Source organism: Meleagris gallopavo, chromosome 13 (assembly GCF_000146605.3).
Source record: "Meleagris gallopavo isolate NT-WF06-2002-E0010 breed Aviagen turkey brand Nicholas breeding stock chromosome 13, Turkey_5.1, whole genome shotgun sequence".
In the NCBI taxonomy this organism is placed as follows: domain Eukaryota; kingdom Metazoa; phylum Chordata; class Aves; order Galliformes; family Phasianidae; genus Meleagris; species Meleagris gallopavo.
This window is the reverse complement of record NC_015023.2, coordinates 2,329,833-2,351,843: the sequence shown is the minus strand read 5'-3', so window position 1 is coordinate 2,351,843 and position 22,011 is coordinate 2,329,833. Positions and strand designations below refer to the sequence as shown.

Below are 22,011 nucleotides of genomic sequence, written 5' to 3'. Positions count from 1 at the left end.
CAGCCAGGTACTCTGCATAGCACTTCTATCCTTTTACCCTGTGACTGGCTTTCTGCTTAGCACAGATTCTTTGTGCATGACTTTCAGTGTACTGATTTTTATGCGCTTATCTTCTAGGGACTACTGAATGAGGACATTTGTAGTGAGCCTGGATGCGTTTTGGCTACCTAACTCAAATACAGTGATCTTGATGAATTGGGAGAATGATGTAGAAAATTTGTTAAATGTCAATGAGGAGCAAAACTCTTTAGACTTAATCTTAGTGAGTTCTCCGCTTGATTTAGTCAAAATCTTCCCATATGCTTGTTACCAGTGAGACTTAACTCTGAAAACGTGAAGACTTGAGGGTCTGTGTGATTCACATGGGGAGCAGTATTGGCCTAATGGGACCCTGGTTGAAACTTCAATTACAAGAAGGCAGTTAAAAAAAAAATAAATTAAAAAAAGTCCTCCTTATCAACTTGTGTTGTTAGTCTAGTCATGCTAAAAATTCTGCTTAATCTTAATGATTATTAAGAGTTCTTCATTTCTGTGAGATTTGTAGTGGTATTAAATAAATTAGAAACTATTGAGGCAGTATGTTAAAGGAGATCTAATCAAGATATCCAGAATATGGTGACATATTTAAAATCCCATAATATTTAAAGAAAAAAAACAGAGGGAGTAAAGATACTTTATATACAATTAGTGGCAATATGATTAATAACCTTGGGCTCAGATTCGATGGAGTCCTTTGAGGATTGAGTCCTGCATCTCTGGGACCAACTGTATGCCTTAATTACTGATCAGTCAATGGAGGCAGAACTGAAGTATGTATGTATATACTTGAATTTGCATTTGCATTTGTTCCATAAACTTGGATTTCTAAGGCTGAGTATCTCTGCAGATTTTGATTGCGCTCAAAGAATTTGTATCCATGTTATGAACAGAGATTTTTCAAAGCTGGCAGACCTGTCTGCTTCACATCATGTGATATTTGACACACGTAAAACATACAGAAGGATATTTATCCAAATGAAGATGCAAGTGCTGAGAAGCTTTAGGCCACTGAAAACCAGGCTTGCGAGTTTGCCAGGGCAAAGTCATTTCTCACCTGTTCTATTTCTTTATGGATGTTTGAGCAGGAGTAAGAGACTTTGATATGCCAGAAACAAAAATGTGGTTTGAAACCATTCTGGGATAAAATAGAGAACTTGCAAGGCTACATAAACCTGAAGACGAGAGGAATAAGATATTTTTGAGATTCGAACACCCGTTGCTACATACTGTGACTTATGAGTGGACTATTGTCTTACACAACAAGTAATGGCAGTACTTGCCTATTTCTGTTCTGCTTCTTCAGTAAAAAGGAAGAACCAGTGCCTCCAGAATCAGTTGGATTGGGAAGCCTGGGGTTTTGGAAGATGTTGCTTTGCCTTGTCAGATGCATCAGCAAGGAAGCTTATTTCTAAGCTATTGTTTTTTGAGAATAGGAAAATGTGCTCAGAACCAGCCTAGGCTGTAATTTTGGAGATTACTGGTTTCTTGTAGTTTCTCATAAGAAGTGAGGGAGAAACAGCTCCTTGTGGAGGAGGGTAGGAAATGGATAAATGGCTTATATTAGTTGAGAGCTCCTTGGGCAATTCAACCATTCAGAAGATAACCAGAAATGCATCTTCCATGGGAGAGGACAAGGGTTCAGCTAAAGTGCAACAGTGTAACTGAACTAATTTGTCACCAAGTTAAGTTACTACAAAGCACTTTAAATTAATTGAAATATCCAGATACTAATGAAAACCTATTCATTTACAAATCAGTTTTGTCAGACTGGTAGCCTTCTGAGTATGCATCATCTTTAGTGTGAGTCCAATTGGCCACCAGCGTTGTTTGAAGCAAAGATGACAGTGTGATGTTATTGACTCTGTGCAGTCAGAGCTGCATGCAGCCTGATTAGCTTGACTGAAACAAGTTGCCCCAATTAGTCATTTTTGTCAGTGATCAAATTTACTTCTTGCTATCTTTACCCTTACCTTAATGAAATTCAGATTTAGTAAGCTACTTTTGTGCATAACTTGGTTACACTGGAGCAACTGGATAGTGGTGGTCCAGTTAGCATTTAGGTAGGTTTAGGTGGATGTCAAATGCTATTTTGGAGCAGGTTGTGCTGAAATAAAAAGTATACAGAACTTCTTAAAAAAATAAATGAATAAAAAAGTCAGCAACAACCAAAACCACCACAACATCAAACACAACCAAACACTTCTCCTACAACATCATTTACTAGAATTTCACTGGCCATCTCTTTTCTCTAATCAAATCTTCAGAGTTTCACTGTGTACATTTTTGTCCCTTTATCTAAAATCAGCATTACTTCTGCATGTGTTTGAGTGCTTTCAGGTTGCAAGGTTTGTTCAAATACGGCCAGGTTCTGTTTCTTATTCCAAATGACTGTTTTTGAAACTCCCTGAGAGAGAGCTCCAAAGCAAAACACTTGATCATTACCTGCTTTCTGCACTCCATTGATTGTAATGTGTACCTGACATTCAATTTTGGTGGGATGATGTAATGAAGTTCTCAGACTTACTTCAGATAATAAAAAATAATCTCATTTTGTGCAGAGATAAATATGGATAAATTGTCAGATTAATAACCTGTCTCATGTCTGCCACGCTTTCTTACTGCTTGAAATGGTCACTGTATGCATGATTTATGAAGACTATATCACCTTGAAGAGTATATGCAGTGTCACTCGGGCAAGATTAACGTCTGTATGAGTTTCAATGGAGAAATCTAATGTTAGAGAAAGAGGCTACAATGTTTATATAGTCTATTGTATCATCTTCTATTGTTCAGACTACCTGTGCTGTCCTGATTATGTGTTTTATTTTCTGATACAAAGGGATATCTTATTGAAAAAAAGAATTGGGTTAAGACCCTTTTTCTATAGGTGAATCGAAAGCAAGGTTTTGATTTCAATAAGTGCAATGCAGTGAAAAGCACTAATGATTACATCAGTGTGAAGAACACTTTTTCTCAGAGACAGAAATGGGGAAACATAGAGGGCAATTCCAGGGAATAAGACCCCAGACCAGACAGATTAACCTGAGTTAAACCTGATAATTATTAGGCCAAATCTGGCCATTGCCTACTCTATGCATTAGTATACTTGACTTCTACTAGGTGTACAACAGGTGTTGTTGTGAATTGATTGTAGAAACAGTTCAGCTATTTGACCTTTCATAGAAATAGCTAAAATTGTGCCCTATGGTCTTCAGTTGCATATCTATACCTAGGCTGGCATCACTGTCACGTGGCTCCTCCTTGGCTACATCACGATACCCAGAAAGGGTTATGCTGACTGAATGTCCCTTGAATCAATGATAAAATAACTTTTTTCTTGTGATCATAATGTACATTAGTCTATATCCATGAATTCCAAGGTGAACTGTAGCCTGGAGCTCTCATTTGTTAGCAAAGGAGCCACCTCCACTAATGTTTAATGGGTTGGGACAAGCTCTTATAATGCAGCTGCCTCAGGCTGTTTCCCGAGCTGCTGCTCCCTCTACTTGAACTTAATCTTAACACCTTTTGCAGCTGGTGACACTACTTATGTTTGGATATGTTGAGAGGAAATTTCTTGTATTAAGTGAAAATAAATCTGGACAGGAATCCCAGATTGGGAAGAGAACTGTGGAAGAGTTGGATTGTGAACGCCTCTTTCATTTTTCATAACTTGACAGTATAATTTTAGGCTCCAGGAAAAAATGATGACACTGCTAGAGAAAAAATCATGGGTAGTCCTATAAAGCAGAATGTGAAACATGGGGCCAGCAGTACAGTAATAGATGAATTTAAACAGAAGAATTCAAGTCTCCTACAAGGCAGGCGTGTAATAGAAAAATCGATCACTGCAATTCTGTTGAATGTCTCAGGTTTTTCTTTTTTTTTCATACTGGATTGCAGAACATGGAAAAAGCTTGTTTATATGGCTGGGTAAAACTCAATGAAATCTAAAATGCCTGGAAATTACTTCTAAAGGCTTGTCTATTTGGCAGGTGTTGGATATCTATGCTCCTTGCTCCATGCAAATTAGTTGTCTGATGAGTTATGTGTAGGAATAGAACTTCCAAAAGTGTTGTTTATAGGAGATATGGTTTTGGAGACATTCATTGAAACAGACAAGAAAATAGTTTTTACAAGGCTGAATGTTTCTATTAGGTTAGTCATAAAGCAAACATGATTTTTATTCTCTGGCATGAGTCATAGTTAACTGTATCAATTGATTCATAATGTATTATCCAAATAGCTTGTTGGCAATAAGCAAAGCTTAATCCTGTTATGTGTCAGTATGTTCTAGGCTATCTTGTCCTTACTGCCCAAGGATTCAACGCTTCCAAATGCTTCACGATTTAATTGAGAAGTGGAACTGGTGTGTGTTTGCCATTCTTAAAACTTGAATCCATTGTGTGTGTAGATATATGTTTGGTTTTTGATGCCTTTATTTGGATGGGTAGTCTTGAAAAATTTGGGCAAAAGGGACCAGTGGCAGGTAAGTCCCTACTGTAGCTAAGTACAAAACATAGATGTTACATCGACTCCAGTGTATTCTTACAGCAGTATTGTGCTGGGAACCATCTGAGAAGTTTGTAGGCTTGTCTGGTAGGTACCATTGCAGAAAGCCAGGAAAATTGCTCACCTTTCTTAACCAGCAGCTGCCTTCTTGGGAGGAAAAGTAATTACATCCATCTTGCCATGTGAAGCTTGGGTCATTGTTCAGTGTGCATGGATACGTGCTGAGGTTTTGAAGTCACCACAAATAACAGTGCCAACCTGAAAATAATCCCTTGAAGCAATGTGAGCTCAAACTGGCTGTGCTGTGACTGTCTCTTGCGTTGTGCTCTGAAAACAAACTACTGCTGCATGCAGATGCTGTTCTGGTACCACTGAAATTAAAATGAGTAGATCAGGCTGCGATTTGCATGGTAATGTTTCTTTTCCCAGTGTTTGGCTGGACTATGCCCAGCTACCAATGTGATTTCTTGCTGGGAGGAAGAAATTACTGTCTGTCAACTCAGTGATTCAAGGTAACCAGTGTCAATAATAGGCAATGATAAATACAAATAAAAAACATAAACAAAAAAGCTCACGTTTCTTTAATCTGGAATTCCAGATGATGTTGCACTACCTGAGCTGGCCTAACTCGTTAGTTCATTTATTACACAGAGAAAGAAAGAAAAACTATTTAAAAGGCAATGCATGTTTGATATTCCCTGTATTCTTTTTATAATCCTCCGTAATTCTTATATATCTCTTCAGACATGTGGATTCTTATGTTAACATCTTTCCTTTGATAGATACCTTTAGCACGTAAAATCTTGTTTGCACAGATTTTCTTTTCTACGCGTACTTCATATGCATGTAATAAGTAGATAATTGTACATAGGTTTATGTGGCAAGCGTGCTCATGCTGCTATTGTCAGTAATAGTGTTACCCCAGTGGGAGGGGTAGCACAACAGAAGTAAGCATTAATATACTGTGCTGTACAAACAGTCCACGTATGTGGATCGTTCTTACTCTGTCAAAACCAACAGCATTAGATCATTCAAAAGGCAGATTTCCTCAGTAAGTTACTCATCTCCCTGTATACAGCTTGCCATAAACATACGCATAACCTAAGCCTCTCTTTAAATGATGATTTGTTAGTCTAGATAAAATAAAATCCTCCCAAAGTCTTCATTTGTCATTAAAAATTTTATTCCTCTCACAGTTGTTAGCTTTTATTGCTGTAGTAAAGATTTTTAAGTAAAATAGATTTGGGGGCTGAGAGATAGAGTAAGCACCTGAACTTGACATAAGAAGTGCAGGGTTGCTGGTTTTTTTCCACATAGGCAGTGAATGCATTGTGCAACTTTACCAAAAAAGTCTGTCAGATGTAAACACGACCATATGGCTCTATCAGTTTGTGTGTGTGTAGATCAAACTGAAAAAAAGCAGGGTGATGGAAAAGGAAATGGAAGGAGAAAGTCAGGTCTTTGATGTGAATCTAGCTGGAAGATTAAGTTCTTTAATATTTCCTAGAGCTCTCTAACACTAGTGGAGGGCTGAATACAAATTCTATCTGGCCTTTGCCTTGGCCGCATTATGGAATTAAGCTCCATAACCACGAGGGCTCAGATCTTTGTGATATCCTTTCCTCATGTAGTGAGTGTTTGTGGCTTCCTTAACTACATGCAAATTAACTCTACCAATATGAGTGCCATCACTTTTTAGAGCACTCAATTAAATGATAAGGAGAGCATAACTGAAGTTACTGGTGGCGTTCTTTGTGCACACACACATAATAGTCCCATCACTATCAGAATCAATGCTTTCATCTGCTTGCACTGCGAAGGCACCTGGTTTTTCCTGGATCACTCCTCAGTGAGACCTGAAGAGAGGAGCTCTCAGCAGCACCCGTCTGTTGGCAGAGTGGCCCCAGCCTGTTTGGTGCTAGCAAAAAAAGTTACTTTGCCTGAAAATCTGTTACCTCTGATTGGGCAACTGAGTGGGTGGAAGGCAGGATGGGGGCTGCAGCAGCGACACAGTGATGAGGAACAGAAGGCAGATGGATGCTAACTGGCTTCATGGAACAGTGGAAGTTGTTATCTTTCTGAAAGTTTCTAAAACATCCACTTCACTGAGTGAAAAATGTTTGTAGGAATGAAAGTTTGATGTTAGTCAGGTGAAACATCAATAATCTTTCAATGCAAACTATTTTTAGGCTCTCTAAATCTCTAATCTCTATTAAAATTGAGAACAACAAAGAAACATGGGATGTTTGTAGGGAAAGCGAGGTGTAAATAAATGTGTGTGTGCACAAAACTATCTGTATAAGCAATTTTTGTTTTATTTGGACCTGTAAATGTAAAATGATTCAGGAAAAAAACCTCTTAGATATCTGTACACTTGTACAGTGCCAGTTCTGGTGAAATTCTGAAATTGGTTGCAAAATACAAACTGTTAAAATTACTGAGGCATTTAAGTTCAACATTATTGTAGAATTTGAGACTTGTTCCAGTACAGCCTTCCATCTTAACTGTTGAAATTATTATTTATTTCACGTGGTTAAAGGACATGTAGACAAGGATACCACATCCAGAGTAGGTGTGAAGGTTAACAAAGGCACAGCAGAAGGTACAGTATTCTATTCTCCCAAGAGATTTTTGCTGGAAAATGAGAGAATGTCTTCTCTGTATAGAAAAGGAACAGCTGAATGACAACACTTGGAATATTTTCTGCATGTGAAATTGAATCTAATTGTTACCGAAATAAACAAGTGCAAATTGTTTGCAGCAAAGAAAAGAACTATCCTGGTGGGCAGGAAGTTGCATTTACTCCTGCTTGTTACTATAAAGAAAAGATTTGATATTCTTGGTGACTATAAAGATTAAACCAGAGATTTATGTTAATGCAAAGGATTAAAAGAATCTTAATAACATGCATAAAGATGCAAATGTTCGCCTGCATTTTATCTGCTTGCAGATGAATATGCCATAAGGGAGATACTAAATGGGGAGAACACATCCTCTCTTTGAATTGGAACATCTGGTTTAATACTGCACTCGCATGGTGACTGAGTATTAATTGTTTTCACCAATGTGTTTTTTGAACAGTGTGATAATTTCCTTTTTTTAAAAATTGTGAGGAAATAGCAATATTTGACTAACTTTATACATAATGCCTGCTTAGTGTGTGGCTTGGTGCACTGCAGATTTTGATGAAATATATCTATTCCATATTTATTCTCGCTACCCTGTAATTTCCAAAGATTTCATTTTCTAACCAGTGAAGAACTTAAAATATTACATTTGCTGTAGAGCTTACAGCTGTGTTCCCCCAGTTCCATACTGTCCTTCCACTGTAAACACAAGCCATACCAGCATGGAAAATTATGTGCTTTATTTGGGAGCCCTGACATATAGTATTATTATACACGTATGTACTTACACTTCATAAACGATTTGAAAAAGGAGGCATTTAAGGTAAAGGTGTAAACATCACTAACCACTTATGTTCTGTTTTGGGTTTGTTTTCCTGTTCTTTGACCAATTCTTACTAACAGACGTGTATAAACAGAAGCCACCTGGGTTTGTCATGAAGTTCAACTGATACGGGAAGTTTCCCAGCACTCAAATCAATATAAATCTTCAAAAGGTTTTGAGTAGTTAAACATCAAATAATCCATGTAGTAAAAGTCATAACTTTGTTGCCTTTGAGAGGGAGAAAGCTGTGCAAAGTACTGTTGTGTGATTTTTGTGGTAGTTCTTTCTTCATTGGAGTGCCTATCTTTGAACTTAGGGAAAGTCAAATTTTGTGGAGCACCAATGAGGTGCAAGAAAAAGTTTGCATCTTCTTCCATACTTTCAAATTTCCCAACAAAGTCGTAATCTATTAGACATGGGCTGCAAAGCCTATTGACGTGATCCCAGTGGATGTCCATACCCACTGGCCTATGTACATCCAGGAGATATTGAATGAACTCTTTAAATTTGACTCCGGAGCCTGTCCTTAATGCTTCTTTGGTGGCATTGACACGGTATCTGGAAATGATGGCTTTTCCAAATACAGGATGATAGTAATTGTTTGGATGTTCAAACTTGTCCCGAAATGCAGATACCAGCTTTTCAAAAGGTTCCCGAATAAAAAGCATCTTTGTGTAAGTGTTGAGCCTGTGATAAATTCCTTTGCGGTCAAACCCATCCAGCCTTTTTAGATAGTTGCCGTAGTGCACTGTGTTGTGTTGTATATCTTTAGTGGAAGAAGCCAGCCCATTGAGAACCATGAGCACCCGTTTCCAGTTAGAGCAGCCAGCTTTTGGTACTTCACAGTATAAAACTCTGTATTTGTCTTCTACAAATATTCTAGAAACGTGGTAAGGAGTGATTATTCTTCTGTTATTACTCTTGTACTTAGAACAAGTTTCCTTCATTATTTGCTTTCTTTTGCTTTGTATCTGGTAGAGACTTTTCCATTTGTTATTTCTGTCATCTGATTTAATTGTGGGCAAGTTGAGAGTGGAACTGTTCGTGGAAATCAGAATTGGGCTCTTCTTAATTACGAACCTCCTCCTCCGTTTATGGAGCCTCATTGAATTAGTTTCCTCACCCTTCTCTTGGTAGTCTTTCATAAACATTGTGCTGCTTTGTCTTCTGTCTATGCTTTGAAGCTTGGAGGGCACGTTTTCAGATGGGTGTAATGAACCACTCAGCTTTACTGTTGCTACCCCGTCTGCAGTACTTTTTCTTAATCTTCTATCCTGGTTATTGCTGGAAATGCAGTCCTGATAGAAAAACAGATGAAAGATGTTACTGAATGAGAGACTTATTTGTCACTATTAGCAGCTTGTGCAACACAACGTAGATCTATTTGTACAGCTCTGCTGCGAGTCCTTGGTGCCTGTGCTGTGCTGGTGATTTTTCTCTATGCTTACACCCATTCTGAAGGCTGATATGAGCCTGAATTGGTAAATTCTGGTTCAGATTTGGGTTTTGCTATATTTTGCTTTGTGCCTGTGCCCATGTTTTGATAGACTTTTGCCCCTTTAAATTCTTTTGGTGGAAATGTCAGCATATTTTGAGGACTTCATTTTTCCAGACTGCCTGTTCCATGTTTTGTCCCCCCCCTTTCTTTCAATATGTGATCTTTGCACAGAGGACAGTTGTTCCCAGAGTGAATCTTCCAGGGAAAGAAGGGTAACGGGACTTGTGGAGTGAGGATGTGGAGGGCAAAAGAGTGGGAAGAAAGAAACGAAGAACTGCAGTGGGAAGATGGAGCCTTAATTGAATAGAAAGGGATGGGGTGAGAGGAGCATGAACAGGGACTCATGGGAAGCCTGGAGTGAGGTGAGTTTGGAGACCAGAGCAATTCTCACTTGATGAAAAGCAGCAAGTGATAAGAATGAAGCTGTGGCTGGGATTAGGAGAGTGAGAACAGAGTAAGCAAAGTGAGTCACTGGATAAGGAGTTTCTGGGACCCACTCTCTTTCATTAAGAGGATCTCACTGGTTAATATTCCTCTTGGCACACAGCCTGGGTGTGTTCCACTACTTCCTGCTTCTCAAAGCAGCTGAATTAAATCCCTGTCTACAAATCTTTGCCTCTACAGCTGAAATTATGTTCTGGATATACTTGAACTCCTTGTCAGCCCTGTTCTGAGAGTCATCTGGGAGCGGAGTGGCATAGGAACCATGGGGAGTATTTCAACAGAGGAGCACATACAGCTGTGCAGTGTATATTGTTTATCAAAAACATTTAATGCGTATTTAGATGTTTTATAAATCATAAAATTCAGATTTTCCAGTCTTTATTTGCCCCCTAATAGCATCTAAGTGACTAGAAAAATAAGATACTGGAGGAATTTTAAGGTACACAAATGGGAAACAAAATTGGTAGAGTACTATGCAATTTGTTATGGCACTTTGTGCTGTAGAACTCAGGCTTCTTGAAAGCTTTGACTGTTCTGGTAGTGGTGGTTTTGTGACTGGGAAAGCAACTGATGATTTGTTACACAAGATGCTATCTATTCAGCTGCTGAGAACGATACTTCTCTCCTTATCTTGAGAGGCTGCTTATGGTGGTCGAATGTGTATTGAAATTTTTGTCCAGGTAAAATACAGGATGTGACACATTATTTCTGTTACCCTTCACATCGTGGCAGAAATTTGATTTTACTTATTTGTGATATCACTGATATTTCATGTTTATCAGATTCAGACTTCCGAGATATTTACAGCGTGGTAACAAAGAACCTCCAGGTTTCGAGAAACTGTCACGATTTGAATGTGTTCTGTCAGTGTAATTCTCCCTCCAGAAGGCCAGGCTGGAGCTACAGAGATGGAGGGATGTCATTCAGATCTCACTGGTTTCATAACAGCTGGCAGCAGCGCTGTTGTTCCTTTGCGAGCCTCGCGCTGGGGCTTGGCCTGAAACTGAGTAGCTGCTGTGGGCGGTCACTGCTGCTGCGAGCGTGTTAGTAGCCACTAGATGGAGGAATTTCACCAGGATTTTTCTTTAGCTTATTTTTAAGTGCATCTCAAGACACTCCTTTGCTCAGTGCAATTTCACAAAATATTAATCGAAGTTTACAGCACCTCTTAGCAACATCCAGCCTAGGAAAAAAGCTCATAAAGCTAAAGTTGAGTAGCTTGTAGAATGCATGTATTAAGAGGAAAATTTGCACTTAATGGCAAAGCTTTGATACATATTTCTGTTTCAGTGCTTCATCTCTAGTCTAGTGGTGTTACCTGAGCCATCTCTATTCTTACACCAAACTCAGAATAGCGATACAATTCTCCTTATGTACTTCCAGAGACTTACTTTTTTTGGTTGCTGGAGTCCCATGTTATATTTTATCCCTAAACAAAGAAAGAAATTACAGTCATTATTTAGTAAAAATACACACACATTAATTTTGCTTGACTGATATCAATGTGTGTCCTCTCAGTAACAACAGGGAGAACAGAAACATGTTAGTACAACGATGTATGGGCCTATGATGAATTGAAATTAATGTGTATTTCATAGTAACAACACTCCTTTGAAGAACTCCTTATATACGAAAAGCAATTGTGAAAGAAAGTAAATGTCATTACCTCCTTTCTACAGGTGGGGAAACTGAGATGGAGGAAAAGCCATTGCTTAACCTCAGCGAATGGGCCAGCAGAAGAACAAAAAACTCCTGATTGCAGGTTAGAGCTTTAAGAAAAGCTGTTCTTTGTGTACTTACCTAAAGGTGCATTAGAATTCTTTTCCTAGATTTTCCCAAACTTTGGACACTAGAGTGCTTAATCACAGCAGTAGTGTGCACTGAGTACTATCTTTTGCTGTAAAACCAAAGCAATGCACAATGGACTTACATGTAAGAAAGAACTGTGTTTTGCTAAATCTTCTGGCTTATATAGTGTGCCTGTCTGACCTGAAAACATAATGATAAAGATGTGAAAATCCTAGAAGAGAGCTCTGTAAGAGACATAGGATCTTTTTGCTATTCCTAACCTCTGCTAGTATAATAATACAGGATGCATAATGGAAAACATTTCTTAATTATATAATTAGTTCAGAGCTTTTCAGCTTATAACAACCAGCATTTGCTGTCAGTAGTTCCAGTTTAATAAATCTGCATTACAAAGCCACAACGTTTCAACAAGGACAATTAGGTAAAGGTGTTGCAAGACACTCTAAGTGAAAGCATCACTGAATAGCTCAGTCCGGATTCATTTCCATAATGCTGTGAAAGCTTTTGCCCACCTACTTATTCACACTTCAGTTAACTGCAGTTATAGCAGTCAGTCCAACTTATACAATCAATCGTGGTGGTTTTTCCTCTTTTAAATCAAAACTACAAACTGGTGTTAATAGTAGTCTGAGTCAAATTGCTGAAGTTATTTCTACGCTGTTAGAGCTCATCCTAACAGTGCTTATCGCTTCTTTGATTCGTGTTTCAGTTTTAATCCTCAAAAACAAATGCAGAAATTTGTTATAGCTTGAAGCAGTGACTGAGCACCTGGTGGGAAGGCAGGGCCAGCCCAGGGGAGCTCAGTGCATGCAGTGCACCTGATTGTTCAGAAGGAGTGGAGCCAGGATGCACCCCTTCCTAGCCCTCATTTAAGGGCTGGCAGAGGAGGTGAGGGTTTCTTGCTGGAGAAACCTGCCTACCTGAGGCCTTTTGAAGGTAAGCAGATTCTTTCCTTTGTTTCTGTGCCTACAGCCGTTGTGTTTGAGCAAGTTCTTGCTTACTGTAGCCTGGGACTTTGCTACTGTACTGTCATGGCTGTACTTTCCATTGTTACAGCGTTACATTTGTAATAAACTCAAGGTGGATTATTAAAAGCAAGGGGCATGTTATTTTTACTTTATCAGAAGTAGGTTTCAGATGTCTTACGTGAGTCTTAAGTCTTTTTTTTTTAGCTTATTTGTGAAAATGTTTAGCTGGAAATTAAATTAAGGAGAGAGATTCTGAGGAGAAAAAGAGGTGGTCTATAGCATCCTTGTGTGGGTTATGAAAGATTTAAGCTGGTTGTCTTGAACTAGGATTTATGTTACTGACTTGCTGTCCAGTTCTTGATGTGATCAAATTAAGGATCTTCTCTTTTCCATTCCTGTGTAGTGCTACAGAGCAATGAGGGTATGGGATCTGCTGTCCAACAAGAATTAAAAAAATTGAGCACCAGCACTTTATACATATTCATACTAGAGCCTGGATGATTGGGTTAAACCATAAATCAGTTCTGTTTGTCAGCAGATGTAACCTCCTGCTTGCTTTGTAACCCTGGAGGCATAACTTTAAGCCACTTGAGCTAAATTTGTGCTGGCTGCTTGGCCTATAGCCTAAGGCATCATTAATAAGGCTAGTTGGAGTAGCTATCTAACTTTTACTTTGGACTTTCTTATAGCAAAGTTTGAAATTAAATGTACGTTTTTTTACAAATTCATAATATTGTTACAATATTCCTTCTCTTGTAGGTATCAATCATATGTGCCAGTACAGCTGTGAAAAATTAATGCAGAAAAAAAATTTAGTTTGTAGGTTGATTCTTCTGATTTCCAGAATAAATTTAGTATAATGCACTTTGTAGCACTGTTGTTATAAGAATTACTCACAGTGGCTACCAATTTCAGTTCTGCTTTTATATCTCTTAAGTATTTCATTTCTAAATCTTTCTTTAAACTGGTTTGAGTGTTAAATCATGCCTCGTTCTCTGTCACAGAGGTACAGAAATTTACTTTGGTTGTTGATAATGCCAAAATTCATAAGTGAAGGTTTACGTATTTAAAATATTTATCCTACTGTGAATAATCTGTGCCTATCAGTGCAAGGCAGAGAAAATGGTGTTGCAACTATACCCAAGAGATAGGATCTTGTAGGCATTATATCTTATTTTCCTCTCAGTTTCCAAAAACTCTTTGAGATTTTTCCCAAATAAAAGCATGTGTAGCTGAGAAAGACTTGGTCACTAATCAGGAAAGTAAGCCATTGTTTTGGACTGAATCAAATGCAAATACTTGAGCATTTACTGTGTCTACATAGTAACGTAAGAGTTAGTGTTAGGTTCTTGACAGGTTTGTTTAGTCGTAGTCATTTCTCTTGACATCAGTGGAAACAGTGACAGTTTATAGCAAAATCACATCCTCAGTGTAATTACACATAGAAGTCTGCACGTACCTGCTATGAAAATAGTAATAAAAAAAACAAGGTGCAAAGAGCAGCTAGGGAACCTGGTTTTTTCTTTGATTAAGTATGAGTTATTATGTTTCTGTAACATCATTTCATAAAGGTAGCTTGTTTTAGGGACAAATACCTTGCACTCACGGGCTGTGCTTTGAAAAATTATAAATAAATGCTGGTAGGCAATGAGTAACAGTTTTTGAAAATGATTCTTCACTTACTGTTATGTTTAATCAGAACAACAATTCATGTTCAATGTAAATGTTTGGTGAAGCACTTGCCAATCTCTTCAATGTTTTCTGAATTGTGACTTCTAAGAGTTGGCTTCTTCTAGCTGTCTTTCTCATGATACAATCTGTCACTTCAAATTTAAAGGTACATGAGGGAAAAAACCTCAGTGGATTTGGAGGAAGCGTACTGCACAGATCTCCTCTGCTAATTAAGTGTAAACTTAATGTTATGCTGCATCTTTGTGATCTTGGCAATAACATTTGAGAGCTGGTAAGTAACGTGGATCATAATTTCTCTTTGCTGTAAATAAAAGGCTGTTGTCTGCTGTGCCCAAGTAGTTGATCATTTAATGTTTAGTGCCAATATCTCACTAGTGCTCAGACAGAGAAAGAATAGCCAAGAGACAGAATCATTCTATCAATTGTACACTGTTAATGTCAGTTTTCATGGTGTTTTCTTCTCCTTCCCTTGTGCAACCGTGATTTTCCAAACCTGAGCTTGGTCTGCTTTTGTTGTTTTTCAAGAAATATGAGCCTTATGCTCCATCCATTCCTACCATACAGTCAGTTACATTGTGAGCTTTTTTTTTTTTTTAAATACTACTAGCAACACAATAAAATAGCCTTCATCTTCCCAGTGTAATATTATATAGCTTTGCCTCTCCTGCCTTCTCCTCTATTTCTGCTTCAAGACCTAATTTTGGTTTGCCCGGAGTGGCGTTTTGCTCTGTTCTGAGACTGCACTGCAGCTGAAATATTTGTTAATAAAAATGATAACTTCAAGTCTGCTTCTGCAACTCCTTTACTTTAGTGGGCTTCTGCAAGCAGCATGTACTTGTTTGCTTCATCTTAACTGATTTTTAAAATATGTATACTCTAGGGGGGGTGTTTACATCATTGCATGAACACCTGAGCCAAGTGTCCCATTCCCATGTGCTTCAGTTTTATGTGCTTACTCAGGGAAGACATCACATACTTAATCACAGAATCAATAGTGGATTAGTACTCAGAATTCTGATTAGTATGAAAATTGTTAGTTTCAAAAGGGTTTTCCCCAGAATATTGGTCAGATGATTTTAAATTTCAGAGAAAAAAAGAAAGTGCAAAAAAGAAAATACTGGAAAAAGAACTGTTAGTGTTTGAATTGTAGATATGAAATGTCCATTCCTGATCCCAACTTATTCCAACATCTAATTGTTTACATATTTTAGTTAAGTTACTTAAAATGGGAAAATGTAATTGCTATTCTATATGTAAAACCAAATATTTTGCAATAAAAAATATTGTAAGTGTACATATTTGGAGTATTTCCTAACTACAGAAACTTTGTTAGGAAACAATTCTATATTAAAATTGAGGCCTAATCAGAAAATACATGTGATTCTGCTTTAATTTCTTACCATGCCTGCATGTATGTTTTTATATCTAAAACTCAAGGGGTTTTTCCTCAAAAAATGCAAAACAAGACGAACAAAAAACCCACAAAACAACAAAAGATAACAAACCAACAACCAACCTTGGAAGTCACCATCTAAGCTACATACAGAGCAACTCATTCTAATAGAGGTAATTAATGAGGCAACCTAAAGTTAGCTTAGCAAAACTACAGGATATTTCAGTTGTGTGTCAAGAAAGGAGTCCATAAGTGAAGCTATGTGATGTTTTTTGAGTCAGCGGCAAAGCTGGAGGTCTGCAGTGTCATCTCCCACTAAGGAGATATGTTTTGAAGTCAGTGTTTTGGTTAACTGATACAAAGCTGAACCACTGTCAAAGCTAAATGCTTAGTGACAAGACAGGCATCACGGTGTTTTACAGAGAATTATGAAGTTATGTATTTCCAAGTTACTACAGTGTCTTAACTTCAGCTTGTGTTTAATTTTACATTAATTTTTGCAGTGTTGAAGCCAAGGCGAGAGAGTTTCACTCTCTGTGAATAGCAAGGTACATGGAGGAAGTTCTAAAGCCTCCTGATATTTGACCAAATCTGTCATTCTTGAGATGAATGCAGTCAAATGCTGTCTCCATAGCATCTTTTACAGAACTTAAAATCAGATCAGTTTGGCAAATCAGTTATAAGTTGGCATGTTTTGAATTCAAATACTGGTTGTCTTAAACTCCCCAGCTGATAAATTTTACTCTGAAAAATTTTAATCCAGACTCATGCAGTGATTTTATCTATTTTAAAGTAAAAACTAGATTAGATTTATCCAATATGCTTAGCAGCAAAGATCACAATTCTTAAATTTGTCTTGCTGACTTAAAGAAGCTGCAAACTTCTTAAACAGGTTTGGTCATTATTTCATTTGTGCAGAAAAGGATGGTTTCCCTGGCTATTTCCCAGTCTCCAAAGCAGCCCTTAGAATCTGCAAGTAGTTAAGCCTAACTCTGAGCAAGTAACTTCCTACTCTACCAACCCCCGAGTTTTTGTGTTTTAATAAGCCATTCTTCGTATGTGAGGTTCTTTGTAAATCAAAAAGCTCACTTTTTCCTTAGTTTTCTGCTTTTTGTTTCAATCATAACATTGCTAAGCGTGCTGTATTTAACAAATACTTTGTATTTTATTTGTTAAAGTATTTTAGATACTTCGAATGCTTTCTTATAAGTGACTTGTTCTTAAGCAGTCGTGGTGAAGTGGAATACTTCCTAAAAAGAATAGCAATCTTCTCCCTTGATTTCCGCTCTACTAATCCAGTACTGTGCACAGACTGAATTGCTTCATATTGATCTTGTGCTTTGTATTGATCAGAGTCAGATTCAAAGAGGTAGGCACTGCATCTAATAGAACAGTTATTTCATATTGCTAGGCCAGACAAATCTGGGGTTTCTCCATCCCACAGGCAGCAGGAAGGACAGTAGCATGCTGCATTTGTATCATGGGGTGTTTGAGGTAGTAGCAGTTTGTGTTTATGTGGCAGCAGGTCTCCTTTCACATCCTTGAAAATAATAACAGTGCTTTTACCAAGTAATCAGAGGTGCATGCTCAAAAGTAAGAAATGTGTTTGAAACAAAGGAGTGGGAATAAATGTATTCCACCCAAAAGTTTCCAGTTTTAATACTGGGAAGCCTCTAGATGCCGTGTTGTTGTTTCAAGAAATGTAATGAACTACTGATAACTAAGGTGAGGCACAAATTAAGTGAATTGTTCTCAACTCCAATCATTAGAGGAACGAGTATCAGATGTGAAGTGTGGCACCTATACCTGGCAAAGCAGTGCTAACACATGTAAGAGGCAGTCAGGTATTGTTATTGTCTCTGGGGGCCATCAGGCTTCTCCATTAGTAAAGTGGCAGTTTGGTGTTCATGTTTTCAACTTGGCTACATAGAAGTAGCCAATGAAGAATAGTGGTTGGATATCTGAGAAGAACCTTGTGTCTGGACAGTTTGTCAAATATTGTCTTACCTTAGTGTAAGGGACAGAGCTGGAGGACAGGAGGTTTCTTACATGAGTGTGGAATTCTCTTGTTCTGACGAATAGGATAGAGTACACAAGCATGACTAAGTACTAGTTCTTGTTGCCTGCAATGTCCCCAGCTTAACCCAGGAAACAGAGTAAATTTATAGTAACTTGAGAAAAGGATATCAAACAAGGAGAGAGACTGAAAAGTCTCAGATTTTCCCAGTAAGATTTGAAATAAATGAAGAAATTTATTCAAGATAGAAATCGGAAAAAATCCACAGAAATACTTGCTATCATATAAGGGCTGGTGACTCTCAGTAGGTTTCAACTCTTTTGTACTAGGCTGTGCTAAAAATGGGCATCTGTTGCTGAGTTTTTCTTAATGCTTCATATGACCTGCTTGAGTTGTACAGGTTCAAGTGCTTACAGAACATATGGTTTGAGCTTAATGAAGCATTATAACATGAGACCCTCTGGACCCATTTAGCAACAGCAGGGTTTAGAGGACAATTGCTCTGTTAACCACTGCTCACAACTCTTACAGTTTGGAACTGCTTAGATCAAGATCAAGATCTAATCTATCTGCAGCTCGGTATCTGCACTGGAGGCCTTTGTTGCCTCTCTCCTGTGCACTTTTACATCTGTGTACTGGCCTTATTTTGCCTCCCCACATGTGATTGCAAACACTTTAGGCAGATTGCATAGCAAGTGACTGCCAAGGAGAGTAATTTTCCCTATCCACATGGTCTTCCTGTTTGCTTTGCTGGTCTCCGCCAGATCACTGCCTTCCTTTCTCCAGCTAAAAGAGTAGTAAAAGGAAAGATGCAGCAGTGGTATGGCAAGGTCCCTCAGGTATGTGGATGGGAAGTAGCCTTCTCTGGGGACTGGTTATTGTTCTTTTTATCTTCACACTTGAATTGGTAAATTTTCTTTTAAAGAGGTCACATTTGCTGTGGCAGAGAGAAAAGGAAAGGATTCTCTGTTTGGTCAATCTTCGACAATTCCAATAGATGCTATTTCTGCCTGTTCAGCCCACTGGCTGCGTGAACCAGAAGGGCTCTGATGGACTTGCCTCTCTTTGGTACTCTCTAAACCATTAGTAATGCCTGGAATAAGAACTCCTCTGCCACTATAACGTCTCTACCTGTGTTTTCTGTTCATGTATAATTTCAGTTGCTAATTTTTCTAATATCCCAACATAGGATGGTACATCAGCCCAACAAAGGGCTGGGAGATGGGTTGTAAAGGTAGTTGCAATCAACTCCACGTTTGGGATGCTCTTTAAGATGATTGAATCTGATTTTATGTAACTGCCTAAATGGAGAGTTGTCAACTGGCTACTGAATTCTGTTAATGATGAACGTAATTTATGTGTTCTTGCACTTCTATCAGCTAAGTCTGACTTGATTGAAAGCTTTTCAACAATGATTGTTGTTTGGAGCATTTCAACATATTAATGGTTCACTCAGTACGTTGCATACAGTATATACAATTCTTTTTTTTTTTTTTTTTCTGTTATTGGTAAACAGAAATGAAGGAATGTGCCACTTTTATTCACTTTTCTGAGTAGATGTATGTATGGAACTGATTCCTGATAATGAAGCACATTGTGGACTCTCTACAGGCTATGCAGTGCAATTCAATATTGTAATCCTTGAGGTGCATTTTTTTCCAGTACTGATTAAACCCCAAGGTTACACAGAAAGGTATGTGCATACAGGACTTTACCTATCTGATGACTTCTTTAATGTGAAATGCAATGCTTTCATCCCTACAGCTGTGGATTTTTTGGTGATCTTATTAGCTTATTGAGTTTTCATTCAGAATGCATATAGGTTGCATTCTTATTTATTGATGTTTGATAAGACATTTTTAGTTCTTTGAAAGTAGTATATGCAACACTACTAGGAAGCCTTCCAGTTTTAACTTTTGTAGTTTCTTAATTGCTTATTAATGGTTTCCTTTGACAAGTTAATTCATTTCAGTCTCAATTTTCACTTTTGATCAAATGTTAAGCATAAATTTATATTTAAAGTTGTGACTTCACTGTAATTGCAAGTGTCTGTTGCATTTTAAGATGAATGACGTTCATCAGAAACAAGCCTTTTGCTATTTGCAGTTCTGATTTGGTGGTCGTCTTATGTTCCGATAGCTAATTTAGAAGAATGGGGGAATAAAATAATGGATATTTTTACTTCAGTTGCTGAGTCTCTTCATCCCTTCCCATAACTGCTTGTGCATTTGGTTTGTCTGTACAAAAGTGAATATATTCAGAATATACGCCTGAGAGAACTTTCATGCTGATTACACAGAGGAATTTGAAAAAAAAAAAAACATGCCTTCCCTGGCATGGCTTGTATGTGGTGCAATATAGATGATGTTCTAGAATAAGAATATATGTTACACGAACAAAACAAAATCATTAAAATAATTTCCATTTGAGTCAGAAATTTGAATCCATGGCTCAGTTTTGCTTAAAAACACATGTGTTTTGAGATAATCCATTTACATCACTTCCCTTCTCCCTCCATTAAGGAAGGTGGTAATAGCCAAACTGTTGACAGCAAGTGCTGCAGGAAGCAATGTGTGTGATTTCCTTGGTGGCTGCCAGACTCTTCAGATAAGGCTTTCAAACTACATTTATAGTAACAGAAATACACTATGGGAAAGATGGACAATGTGGTCTTCAGCAAGCTTGTTTCGTACCAATATACTGAAATATTTTTTCATCTACCAGTTATTCCAGCTTCATACTGGTGCATTAGCTTTGGGAACTCACTGGAAGACTGAATGATTCATTGCATTCTTTATTTTTACAGAGAAGTAATATCCTTTGAGAAGTTTAGAAACAGAACCTCTTATAAATTCTGAATGTACTCTTGCAAATCTGGGCTTTGGTCTCCTCTGCTGTGACTGATTTTGTATTTCGTAATTCTGCGTTTCTTAACAATGAATTCTGTTAAGTCACAAGACAAAATATCAGGTAAATCATATACTGATTTGGAGTGAATTGGAGCATGGCACATGTTAACTGACTGATCAAGAAGGTAAGTAAGTGGTTCTCTGCAAATACCCTTGTGGTGGTCTCCTTAAATTCAGGAGAATTTAAATTGTTGAACACAGGCAGTGCTTTTGAAAAAAGAATGAATTTTCTTTTCTAGCTTTTCCCCTGAAGATTTTCCCCTGGTATTTTGTACTACCTTCTTTGATTTGGAATATCTCACAAGCTCTGTATTTTTAAGTTAATGCTGGCAGTCAGGCTCGCTGGCATGTGTGTTTTTTTTCCACAATATTTTTGTATTCTCAGTGCATATCCTCTTTTGATACAATAGATTTTTCAAGTGTCATTATCCAGTATTTCACATCCACTCTTGCCTAATGTCACCATGTACAACCAATGCAGAAAGCAGCAGAAAAAAATCCTTGCAGAAGTTATTTTTGTGTATGTGTGATTCTTAGGGTGCCTGTCTATAAGTTTTATTTAGTTCTGTAGAATGCTTCCAGCTTATTCAGATGTAGCTATGACCTGTATGAATCAGGAGGCTCTAACAGTTTTTAAAATACTACCTTCTGTTGTATTATGAAAACCTGCATAGCCAAGGTTGTTTAAAATAACCTGCTCCAGTTGTATTTAGTGACTATTTCACCTTTGTCAGTAAGATAATACAAAATTCTCTTGTTGTCATTCAAGCTACAGAGATTTAAAACTAGCTTTAGTTTCTTTGCTTGAACCGTGCTCTGAGTTCTCCGAAAGGAAGTAGCTGTTTTACTGCTCTGCATCAGTTTTCCCCACAGAACTGTGTCTGTTCTTTATTTATTGGGTTCACTTTCTTCTCTTTCAACACCCTAAAGGCACCACAATATCTAAAATGAGTACACAGAAGCGTCTTGAGAGAAAAAACTCCTATCAAGATTTCTAATGTTTTGAATACTTCCCACCTTCTCTGATTCTATGATTCAATGATTCTATTTTCACGTGGCTTTGTATAACTTCTAACTAAGTAGAAATCCAGATGGGAGTTTCTCTTGTATTAAAACTACATAGGGGTTGAAAACCTTAATTCACTTGTTATTGAATTAATTATTGAACACTGAGCTAAAATAATACAGAAACCCTGGGTCAAGGGAAGAATCTATTTTCTTTCAACCGGTTTTAATTATATTAACAGCTGAAGATTTTTTTTTTAGTGTATACAAAAGCT

At 37.7% G+C, this 22,011-nt stretch overlaps 1 protein-coding gene across 1 annotated transcript in view; it reads right to left on the bottom strand.

Annotated features, from left to right (window-relative positions):
* Window positions 1-4,188: 4,188 nt before the first annotated feature.
* Window positions 4,189-22,011, bottom strand: part of CHST8 (carbohydrate sulfotransferase 8) — a 20,762-nt gene continuing 2,939 nt past the window's right edge. Inside the window, exons 2-3 of the mRNA XM_031555390.1 lie at window positions 11,335-11,372; window positions 4,189-9,299 (exon numbers count right to left, since the gene is read on the bottom strand). Of these exons, the coding sequence (XP_031411250.1) occupies window positions 8,154-9,299; window positions 11,335-11,372 (1,184 nt within the window). The 3' untranslated portion in view covers window positions 4,189-8,153. The remainder of the gene's footprint in view (window positions 9,300-11,334; window positions 11,373-22,011) is intronic.